Here is a 12,186-nt window from a genome sequence, read left to right as displayed (position 1 = left end):
TTGTAACCTACATTAGATCAAACACCTAGACTAGTACTGAAAACGATCAATATCAGGGATCCAAGTTTAAATTGATTCATCCATGTAAAACACTCAAATAGTGCATACCAATGAGCTACTATTGTTCAAATCCATGTGCTTTCATCGTAACCACAGAGGGATGTGGCACAGCTCCAAAACCCACCCATGATTGTCCATAGAGAAATTTAATCTCTGCTAATCCTTATTGAAATATCTATCCACAACTTTTTTATTTTATTTTTTTTTCTTTCTTCCCTGAGAGAGGGGCTGAATTGCATTGAAAGACTATTTAATTCAAGGCAACAATACATGAAACTCAGTTTCATTCAAATCTACAATTTTCAAAAACTACTAACTGTGGAAAACAGTAATTCAAGAAAGGAAAATAAATTATAGCTATGAGCATAAAACTATTCTTCAACACATTAAGTTAGTCCATCTATAAAATAGTTATGCTTATGCTTTTTATATCTCTATCTAGAATTAAATGAGTCCAGAACTGGTGGCTTTAAGAGAAATAAATAACACTTTCACAATTTAGTATCATTTTAGATTCACAATGCTTAAAAAAGTTAAAAATATATAGAAGCCATATGCTTCTATGACTCCACTCCTAACTGAAATTCATATGTGACTTTTTTTCCAAACTAGGCATAGGGTTTTTTGCCTTTAACTTCCAAGCTTAGTTTCTCCTTCCTCTTTTTTTTTGGAAAAAATATTGATTTATCTTTTGTTGCACATAGAAACTAAAGTTCTGCAACCCTCATGAAAGGAGGAACAGTAATTATTTTTCAAGAATGATAATTTTAACTAATAGGAAAAGAAGGCTTTCTTCCTTTAAAAAAAAAAAAAATCTAGAGCTTGATTTTATGGGTATAAAAATAAAAATGATGAGGAGAACAGAGTTTTGATACTAGCATCTTGAACCAAGAAGCACCAGTCATAACTGGTCACTTTTGAGTGAATTTGCTTATATCAAACAAGCAAAAATTTATCACCCAAATAAAACAAGAATTAATTGTTTCCTTTTGTTATTTCCAATGCAAATAATTTAATATTAGAAGAAAAAAACCCCAAAGGGACATAGAAGAAATCTTTTTTATTATGTGTCCTTAGATAGGTTACTACAGAAGAAACAGGAGATCAGGCAGAAGAAGGGAAACATGCCACAACTATCAGCCAGAAATCAGAAAACTAAGGTTTTTTTATAGGCATAATTGTAGCCATTTTACTCTATAAACCCTCTTCTACTTTTATCTCCCTCACTCCCCTCACCTGTTACTTAATAAATATTTGGGGTGAGATCCACTTATGCCATAGAGGGACAAATGAGATCAGGGATCTCTCTAGGCATAAAATCATCTATGCAACTTCCTGTCCCCTAACTTGCAAACAAGCTTGTAAATTCTCAGAAGATTTGAAAAATTGCTTAAATTAGAAGAGTTTCACACAGAGATTATAACAGAGCATAGATCCAGACAGCTTTATGCTTAGACAGTATTTTTAAAAGGTAAATTAAGTAACACAACAGTTAAATATTAACTCCTGAAAATATGTGTACAAACCTGGCCTTATGTTCCCTGCACATACCAAGAATAAGAACTCACTCTTCACCCACTGCTGTATCCCGGAGTAACAGGCATTGAGCTTTTCTGCATCCCTTTTTCTTTCAGTCTCCCATCTTCAGAAGAAAAGCAAAGTACTTCATACTAGAAGCCTTAAAGCAGAGTTACACATGAATTTTCAAGGTTATAATCTAATCACCAGGCTAATCAGTGTTCTCACTGACAAAAAGAGCACTGAGAAGTTTAAGCACACCTGAAGCACAGCCTAACATTTTATATGGCATTCCTGTAACAGCTCTAGCTGTTACTTAGGCAGTTCTAGCCAGCATCCCCTTAAGCCCCAAGAGTCATAACAGGACATTTACTCTGAATCATACATTACTGAATCATAAAAAGTTGTCCCCAGCTGAACTGACATACATGCAGAAATATCTGTATTTTTCTTAACACACTGCTATCTAAATAAGCTTGACCTGACTTGACCCAGTTAAACTTCTGACATCTAATGAGAAGTTAAGGTAGCACAGCTGAGATCATAAAACAAGCATATGCAATTGTTGGAGGATAATCACACAAAACCAAATCACTTCACAAGTCAATTTTGGGCAAATTTCTACATTTTTTGAAGCAAAACTCATTCAGAAAATAATTCTGAGTTAAGTACTGGCAGACCCAAGAAAAAAATTCACAGCACAGGCTTCCAAAAAGTTTTACTTCTATTCACTTACGTGTAGATGCGTTGATTATTAGCAACTGATGTTACAATATTGATTTATCATTCTAACACATTGTTCTACACTAGAAATATTCTTCATCACTTCCTGTCCAAATAACACTTCTTTGCTTATTTTTGCTATTATTAGAAGTAATGGAAAAAAACAAGATAACCAGATTGTCCAGGCAATGACAGGTTAACAATAAAAGGTTAACTGAACTGCTAATACACATGTACATGTGATTTTAAATCTAATATAAAAATTTCTGGCTATTGGTTTACAAAAGCTTGACCAACTACCATCTGGATATACAATATAACACACACATGCATATATTCACCATTTCCACTACATTGCTGCTCCAGCTAAACAAGGAGCAACCAATCAGCTCTCATGCTATGTCCCTAAAGTCATCAGTGAGAGACCAGAGTAAACCAAGGAAAGGCACATGCTTTACAGAAGAACTCCAAACATCTCATTCTCCCCCAAATCCAAATGGCTTCAACTCATCCCTTCCTACCATGGTAGCTCTCTTTATCACACAGCGAAGAGAAATGTGCATCATTTACATGCTACCTGTACATAACCATCAATTTTCACAGATGGCTTCCTGAATACCCTCACATACCATCAACTCCATAATAACTACTACACCTATTGTTTCCGCCCTATTTCCCAGCTCCCATATTGTTATGGTATTACATCTTCAAAATCATGGATGTTCCTATTTTTTCCCTGCTTCTGCTAACAATCTGTCATTGACTACCAAAAAGAATCTCCATTCTTGCAGGTCCAAGATTTTTTTTTAAATTTTTTTTTAAAAAAGAAAGACAAGGAACGGTGTTTTAAAAATAAAATTACAAGGCTTGCAAGCCAGAGAACATTTGTTTCTTTTAAAAATGTTGATTCATTTGCTATAGAAGAAGCAATCAGCACATATCCTGAGATATGAATAAAAGTCAGGGATACAAAACTAAATGCTAATTTCACTAACCTTAACAGTTGTAGCTGGGAGAAGTTCAGTGCTCTGTTTTCTTTTCAAGGCAGTTACCTTCAAATTAGGGAGTCAAAACTTTACTAATTTAATTAATGCAAAAACTTTACTCATTAATTTACCCAGTTTTTCTGATTTACCATCTCGCTTCTGTACCTTGCAAAACAACCTTGATAATTTTATACTTACTGACTACAATGGGTAAAGATCTTAAGTGACTCACAACAGCTTCAATTTTTTTTTAATAAAACTACTTTGGAGATAGCATATTTCTCATTTATAATTATGGCTTGGAAGCATATTGGAAAGGAAGTATTTGTACTGAAACTAAGCACTTCAGAAGAATAGCAGGCTATTATAAGCAGGATTAGAATTACAAATCAAACCTGTCTCAGAATGAAATGATTACATGATTATAGCATAGTTCTCAGAAGGAGAAAGGAATCATTACCACATGGTCTGAGGCATCTTGGCCCAACATCTCGCATACCGTGCCCCAGCGTTTAATATTAAAGGAAACAGATCGTTATAGGTCAAATGTAGTCTCAGCCTAAATCAAAACTGATTTTCTAAACCTTTCAGCTTTACATTAACACTACTGTTCCTATGTCTAAAAGACTTATGCTTTTAAGCAGTTCACAGAAGTTCTCAGACACACAAAACAAAAATCCAACCAAATGATGTTTCACCCAGAAAGACAAAGAGGAATAGCAACAGACTGCAGCATCAGAGCGCAAGAAGGAAAATAAAAATAAAGAGGAGTTTAGTCGCTTATCTTTACATAGATCTTCATTTGCTATGGTGCTTAATAACACTAGTCAAACATTTAAAGGAATACCATCTTCAGTAGAAAAAAAAAAAAAAAAAAAAAAGAACCATATTTAGTAGTTCTGTTTCAAATTAACTTGCTGTTAAGGTAGCATCAAGCAATGATTGTTAATACCGCTTTGCTTGTTCATATATGCTGGTTATTCCAGCTGGCCATAGTTACTTTGTTCATGTTAATTTTCTCTGGCTTCTCTCCTGTGTTTTAAGTTGTGCTTCATTAGATGTTCAAGGTGAGATTATAATGAAGAAGATTTTAGTAAAACAGAGGGATTAAACAAAAATAACAGATAAATCTATTCTGGAGCAAGATGCCTTCGTGCCTAAGCGGCTGCCCTCCTCCCCTTCCATGTTCCACTGCCATGTAAATCCAGGAGGAGCAACCTGACCAACATTCAGCACATATTATTCATATTACATTGACAGTATGGGTACTCTCCCAGGAGCACCACCACACTTCACTGGTTCTTCTACCTTATGAAGAGATGGAAGGACCAAATTTTATCCCAACACTTTATTTTCCCCGGGGTGCTTCTGTTTTTTTTTGCAAAGAAACCCAAAGAGCAGAGCTGCTTTCTCTCAAGGGATGTCATTTTTACTCATGCCCTACCTGGCCCACCCCTTTCTACTGAGGACATTTTATACTGCCCATTTAAAGAATTTTAAAACACAAGTAAGCTAAAGTCAACAAAGCAAAACTTGGTGAACCTGTGACCTCTCAGTGAGGGATAGTCACAGAGCACCCTCATTCACATGTTTCTGTCCCTCTCAGCAAAGTTTCATTTCTTTAACAAACTCACAATGAAACAGTAGGCAGACTGTGTGCTAAGAAATAGTTTAGCACTGGAAACAGGTAACGGGAAAAGCTCCCAAAAAACCCACCTGTGACTTTCCACATCTTTCTGTCTTGAGTTTACCCTTGTTTTTAAAAATAGGGGATCTAAATACTTATTTTAATGCTTGTATTTGTCCTCTTTTTCATTTTAGGATCTCAGGAAGCTGTGTGTACAGAAGGAGGGAATGTGTACTTCATCTCATCCTGGCAGCCTTTAAGGATAATCCCATTTAATTTTATAATCCTCCTTCTGCAATGTAAAACTTTAGCTTCTATGTATCAAATGGACCATGAATATTGCTAACAATCTTTTTTCTTTCCCCTTTTATGAAAAATTGTTGGTGATCTCTGTTTTCTAATGCTTACGCTCATCACTGTAAAGGAGTTGTAATTGTCTCCAGTTCCTTTTGGGGAAGTGTCTGGTGTGGAAGTTACTCAATAGCAATCTGTAACTGCAACATCACTGAAGTGAGAAGGTAGGGGTACTATTTTTGGTTGACAAGAGGATTGGTATTTATCCCATTTCAAGCTTGTATGTTGGTACTTTATGGTCCAGGACATCTAATGGGGTAGCTGTTCTCCAGTTTCATTGAAACAAGAAGTCTGTTAAGAAGTCTCAGAGCCTTACACCAGGAGCTCACAACCTGCAATAGCACAGTTTCCCAGAGCAATTTATGATGCCCATGAGTTGCTCCTGAGCACCTGCTCCAAGGGACACACAAAACCAGGGATTCTCATGCTTGCATATGCACAGCAAATCTCAGGTTCGCTACTCACACACAGCGCAACCCATCTATGCATTCCCAAACAGTCTGTCCCCACTGACAAAAAAGGAGTTGCAACAGGTTTAAGTACTGCTATGCCACTGAAAGAAGCTGTACAACCAAAAGGTAGAAGTCCAGTACAGCTCTCCAAAGTGTGCAAGCTGTCCAAGAATTCAAGTATACTTGCCATGTCAGACACTACTTTCATTGCAGGAATCACTAGGAAGTATAACTAAGAACTATATTTATTGGGAGTTTTGCCTTGTAAAAATATTTAAATACTGTGGTTAAAACCCTTTTCTGGGAGGAAAGATGTCAAAACAAGGATTCAGCCTTTTTTCATTTCCTCAAAAGTGACCGTGTGCAGTAATTCAGGAATACAGAAAGTATTTTTTGTAACTACTCTTCTATTACAATTTCATTCTGCTTGTTCTGAGACAGACAACCTGTAAAGTCAGACTGTCCTTGAGTGACAGATACAAAATGAAAACTTATAGTTTTGTAGAAGCTCTACTACATATCCTGAATTTAAGGGTCTTGTGAATTTAGAATATCCTAAAAAAATCTAAAATATTTTGAATACATCATGTGTCATTCCCTTACTACTACTTAATAGCAGTGATCGTCAAAACACAGTTTATGTCAGAAATATTAAAAATCATACATTTCCTGTGAAGGTGCTACAGGTTTGTTTCAGCTCTTACTAAAATAACATAAAAGTATTCCATTAGACAGAGAGAGCACATAGTTTTTTTCACATCCTAATTTATTTCAGTTTCATTGTAAAGGGAGGACATTACCATAGAAAGTATTTGTTAAAATATGCTGTCCAATGATATCTGACACATCTCTGCATGACACAGAACTAGACATCCAGCCTTTTGCTGATGATGGCAGCATTGCTTTGGATAGTACTCTTTAAATGCATGTATAACAGCTGGAGTCAATCTGTGACTACTTGCCGATAAACTATAGATCAGATTTTTAAATACCTGCTTGTTAATGGCAATGAGGCCTAATAAAAGCACCATACACTTCTCTAGAGAGCTCTTCATTGGATTTGAGCTGTGTTAATATGTGTTCCCACCCAAGTCACTGGGCAAATGCACATTATTTTTCATTGCAATTAGTATTTGGCACTGACTCTTGGGGGATTTAGAGAAATATCAATAATGCTATTGACAATTTCACATTCTTAAGATACACTGAAAACACAGAACCACACCGATGAACTTCAAAGCTTCTCTCCAGTAAATTGACCCAGCTGGCAATGCTGTCTGTTTAGGCAGATCTCCACACATGTTCTGTTAGAGAATCTGCCAAGTGCTGCAATGAACAACATAGCTGTATGGAGTTGCATTCTCCTATCCATTCTCCATGTACACATTTTCTCTTATTTGCACTTCCTCAGAGTTTAAACATATTGCATTGCTTTCGGTATAAGAAGACATCCAAATCCTTTCTCTGCCTAGCTGCTCTCTATTTATGGCAGACTGCTTCAGTTAAAAAGACAAAGAAATACTATGAAAACTCCTGCCTGTCACCACATAGCCACAGAGCACTACCTGAGCAGTTCAGTGCCAAGAAAAAATGACATTAAATGTTTCTCTTTCTGTAATAAATTACATGGGGGATAAAGCACACGTTTACAGCTTTCTTTGGGGAAATGCAGTGAGACTACTTCAACTTCCATGCTAGCAGCAGAGCAGATCATTGGTAAAGATCCAGTAGCAAGGTTTCTTAATTCTAGTCCACAGTAAGTTTCTCCTGGAGCATGCTCTAAAAGTACCATCAGTTTTAAGCTACATATATTTCCGGTTACAAATAAAACTATTTAACAATATTTTACATGCTTTTTTTTCTTATTTCAAATATTATGTCAGAACACAAGAAAGCAGTAGAAATGACCATTTAAATAATTAATGGTCCAGCTCTGCAATTCATCACTTTCAGAAGAGCAGTCTCACTGGCATCAGCAGGACTGATTACATTCCGGTATTTGGCTAACGATGAACAAGTAGGTAGTCAGCATGGAGATGGAGAATTCTTGGAAACCTCTCCTTATTAATCTTCCCTCCAGTGCAGAATCCAAAAAAAATGCTCAGAGCAAATGTCACAGAATCACAGAATCATCTCAGTTGGAAAAGACCTTGAAGATCACCTAGTCCAACAATTAACCTCACACTGACCGTTCTCATCATATCCCACAGCGCTGTGCCAATGAGCTACAAAAGGATGTAAGAACACACAGGTATTTTACAAAGGAGTTGGATAGGGCTGTCACCACTGATCATGCGAACTCTGCGATTACACCAAGCCCATGGTGATAGTTCCTGGGCTGTCAATGCATATCTCCAGTCTTTGACTTGATCTTAGAAAATATTCACTGAGTTATGTTTCCTTTCACTTGTCAAGATAGGTTGCCAAATGAAGCTAATGCTGGCAGTCAGAATTTGGTTAGTAATTATCTGAGAATACAGCTTCAATTTTCACTTGTATATTCACGATTAACGTGCTGTGTTATGAATCCCATTTCTATCACCCCTCCATATTGGTTGTTGACAAGTATCTCAAGAAAAAACACACTACTGAAGCTCTAAAGAACTGTGAAATAAGAAATACGGAGGTTTCATGTCATGCTGTATGTTTCATGCTTTACCCAACTGCAATCAGTGAACTATTCAAAGAGCATCTAAATCCCTCTTCAAGGGGATAAGGTGCCTAACATCTGCCACAATATTCTTCCGTCTTTCTGACTACAGAAGGAGCAGTTAAGACTTCTACATAGACATGTTTTTCAGTTTCCTGAATGTCACTGGCATGTCAGGTCTCTTCACGCCATAAGAACTTAGATAGCAACAATAATGTCATGCAAGGCCTTTTTCTCATTTAATTGAAGACCTGGTATCTTTTCACAAAACTAGCCTTACAGCATCAGCCACACATATGTACTGCCATGTATCATCCTCCGCTGCACACAGTGGCCAAACCTTTTCTTTACACTTTCCTCCTGTGTGGCAAAATCACTGTTGTCTTCAGACTACAGTTATTTTCATTGTTGAATAAAGAGATTCACTAAAAGGTGAATCTCTTTCACTAAAAGGTACTATCCAAAGAACGAAATGGTGGAAGTTTTGTTGTTAGAAAGAAATGCTGTATTTCACAGTGAAAAGAAAAATTGCTGAGTAGAATCTAAGCCACATATTAAGGGACTTAATAGCCCATCTGTTTGGCTTTCCAAAGTGTATGCAGTGCAGAAATCCTAATGCAAAGTGCAAGGCTTTGAAATTAAGAGTATATCTAAGACATTCATTTTTTCTCTGAAATTTCTTAATATTTAAAATGAAAAAATATATTGTAATTGAGGTAACTACAATAAAGTATTTGTAGGTTCAAGTTTCAATGGATTTTTACATCTTAAAAGAGAAAATGTAGTTTGAAATATTGCTTGTCTCTTTTTGCAAGGCAAAGACTAAAGGAAACAGGGTGGAATATGCAATGCATGTATGATGTTTTTTCAAGACTCTTGGAAACAGAGCAACTTACATAGATAATAGGGCCCAAGCAATGACTGAATAAAGAATGACAGATAACTTCAAGATTTGTTGTGACAACTTTGACATAATAGCATAGTGCAATTTTATTTTATTTTTTAACTATGTGCCTGACACATCAACACTGTCAGGAAAAACAGCTGCTTAGCTATTTCACTGCAAACAAGACTATGCAGTTGAGGATCATGACACCACCAGTCAACATCAACAAGAGTTTCCAGTTTTATTTGAGATACACTAATAGTTTATATTTCAACTGCAGCTTTCTGAATGGGAACATGATCTGGGCACATATTTGCTTAAATGGCCAGAAGGCTGGGAGTAAGCTGGTAATCCCAGGAAAAGACTGACTGAATCAAAAATTATAAATGGGACTCCTAAGGACCTGGGTTCTATTTGAACAGTGAATTTCAACAAATCTAGTCAAAAGAATTACATATATGCAATGATGTACATCACTTTTGAGCAGGCTTTTGTGATAATTATCTCTACCAATTTCTTTGCATTATCATTTACCCATACACAATGTAGAAGGGAGTAAAATTCTAACAAGAACAAAGAGTAGAGAAGTCAAATGCTTTTCCAGAACATAAAAATCCTTTACCTGATTGCTTTCAAACCACCTTCAGGTGACTTTCAGTATCTTTCTCCACAATTAATTCTGCTACCATGCTTTGGAAAATCTGACAAAATGTCAATAATTAGATGCCAACCACTTAAGAGTTGTGTGAAACTTGATGGTTTCATTTTGCAGGAGTTCAGGCATATATTTTATTTGGTGTCAATCCACATATGTTCCCTCCTTTCAGTTTGGGTTTTGACTTTTGAGTAAGTCCAAACAGGCAAATGAATAAGCAGTCAAAATTTCCACATTTTACATGGTTTCACTTCATGAGCATGCAAATAAAAAAACAGGCAGGAGTATCTTCATGAATCAACAATGAAATGAGTTAGATGTTCAGATTTAGAAAGAAATACAAGAAAACATCTATCATGTGATTGGGGTGATTTACACCCATCTAGCCACCCAAAAAACACAGGGTCACGATGATGTTAATTCTCCCTAGCACCATTACCATTTGTATTCGATATTCTGCAAAGTGCTGCAGGAGTGTGCATTTATTATGCTATATAAAGGCCCAAGATGAAAATAATAGTACTAATAATTGGTTTTGTTTAAAATCCTGCCATCATTTTACATCATCTCAGCTGCTTTCGACTCTTTCCATCCACCCCCAAGTATCTCGGGATTGCAGCTCACTGGATCAGCAACTGCTGTCATCAGTGTGCCCAATTCTAGTCTTTATCTGGTAAAAATCACAACTGATCCAACAGAAAACATAGGAGGTGAAATTTGTTTTAGGTAAGGGAGGTATGCCATAGAAGTAACAATTCAAAAGGTCTGACTCTATTAACATTTCTGCTGAAGACATACTCATTGCATACGTCTACTGAGGAACTGAAAGAAGGGTATGGAGTCCCAAATCCAAGTAACTACAGGTACCACATCTGGGAAATTGTGAGGTAGAGAAAAAAGGCCAAATGGATAAGAGGAATGAAAGAAAAAGAATAATGAAGATGAGAAAGCAGACATAACTATTTGTATTAGTTGGAAAGACAGAACAGTCGGAAAACAGAGATGCAGAAGATATGAAAGAACACAGATGAGGAAGGTAGTTTTAGAATATAGGATAGGAATGAAGAACAAATGGATTACAGATGGACTGGCAGAGAGATGACGATACAGGGAAAAGGAAGGAGAGTGAGCAAGCAGGTAACTAATTACAAGCACACAGTGTAGACCAAGATAAAACTAAGGATAGAGATGGGAAAAGTTGGAGGAGAAAGGGCACAGAATAAAAAGGTGATCCAAAAAAAGAAAGGTATGGGACTAAGAGATAAAAGTGTATCTGCAAACAGGACAAAGAACATAAAAACTTTACATGATAAAGGCAGAAATGGGATTTGAAAAAAATTATGAGTGGGATAATAGAAGTATGAATGGCAAAATGTCTCAAAATAAGAGGATACGAAAGGAAAAAGACCTCAGGAAAGGGACGGGAATGAAAAGCAGCAGATGAAGCTGTCACTTGGATGGAGACCTTGGTGCTACCCCTGCATGCAAGGTCATCTTACCAATCCACCACAGGTACTGAAGGAGGCGAAGGAGCCCGGGTAGCGGAGGACAGCACCACTGTAGTAACAAGCTCTCTCAGGTTGCGACTGTGCGGCACCAGGTGGGCTTTTTCCCTCACCCCCGAGCCGCTCCTCCACGGCAAAACCAGGAGCCAGGAAGCGGCTGTCCCTCTTGAGCAGCAGGTAGAGCTCCCGAGCAAAAGCTGGGATCCTCAGCAGCACCTCATCTCCGCCCTCCGCTGGAGGTGGTGGTGGTGGGGATGGTGGTAGTGGCAACTGAGAGGCAGCGCCAGACCCCTGGGGGAGTGGGGACCAGTGGTAAAACTCCTGAGACTCATACTCATCCTCAGCGTCCTCTTCCTCGGCTGCCTCCCCCACAGCCTGCACCTGCCCCTCCACCGAGGAGGAGACTGAACGCACCTCCCGGGAGCTGCCGGCCACCGGGCTCGGTGTAATGGGGGCACTGAGGGTGCTGCTCCTGTTCCCACAGCTGGGGTCGGCACCGCAGCCCCCTCCACCACCGCTGCCACCCGCCGGCTCCTGCTGGCCCCTGCTCCACAGCGCGGGGAAGACGATCTCCCACTCCTCAGTTTCTTCTGAAGCATGGAGACCTGCGGGAAGGCCAGCAGATGCTTTACCTGAGTGGAGCACCCAGCGCCTGCCAGAAACCCACCCCGTGCACCCCACGACACTCTCCTTCTGTGTCCCAGCCCGCCGAAAGTGTGACCCAAACCACAGCGGGCCCCCTTCGGCCCGGCCGCGTCCTGCGGCCCGGC

General features: G+C 38.3%; 2 protein-coding genes across 3 annotated transcripts in view; both read right to left on the bottom strand.

The window, feature by feature from the left end:
• LOC113490054 (A disintegrin and metalloproteinase with thrombospondin motifs 19) overlaps positions 1-12,186 on the bottom strand; it is a 241,011-nt gene that overhangs the window by 142,747 nt on the left and 86,078 nt on the right. Inside the window, exon 1 of one of the 2 annotated variants that reach the window (XM_026866233.1) lies at positions 11,831-11,930. The exons of the other annotated variant lie outside the window; for it this stretch is intronic. The gene's annotated coding sequence lies outside the window, so the exon portion shown is untranslated. Of the gene's footprint in view, positions 1-11,830; positions 11,931-12,186 lie in introns of those variants that run through there. 2 annotated transcript variants of the gene reach the window in all.
• LOC113489943 (A disintegrin and metalloproteinase with thrombospondin motifs 19-like) overlaps positions 9,412-12,186 on the bottom strand; it is a 5,375-nt gene continuing 2,600 nt past the window's right edge. The window contains exon 2 of the mRNA XM_026866026.1: positions 9,412-12,048. Coding sequence (XP_026721827.1) covers positions 11,402-12,048 — 647 coding nt within the window. The 3' untranslated portion in view covers positions 9,412-11,401. The remainder of the gene's footprint in view (positions 12,049-12,186) is intronic.

This window comes from Athene cunicularia, assembly GCF_003259725.1.
Source record: "Athene cunicularia isolate RWA chromosome Z unlocalized genomic scaffold, athCun1 chrZ_part2, whole genome shotgun sequence".
NCBI classification, from domain to species: Eukaryota; Metazoa; Chordata; class Aves; order Strigiformes; family Strigidae; genus Athene; species Athene cunicularia.
The sequence above is the reverse complement of the archived record's forward strand: the minus strand, read 5'-3'. Positions and strand labels throughout refer to the sequence as shown.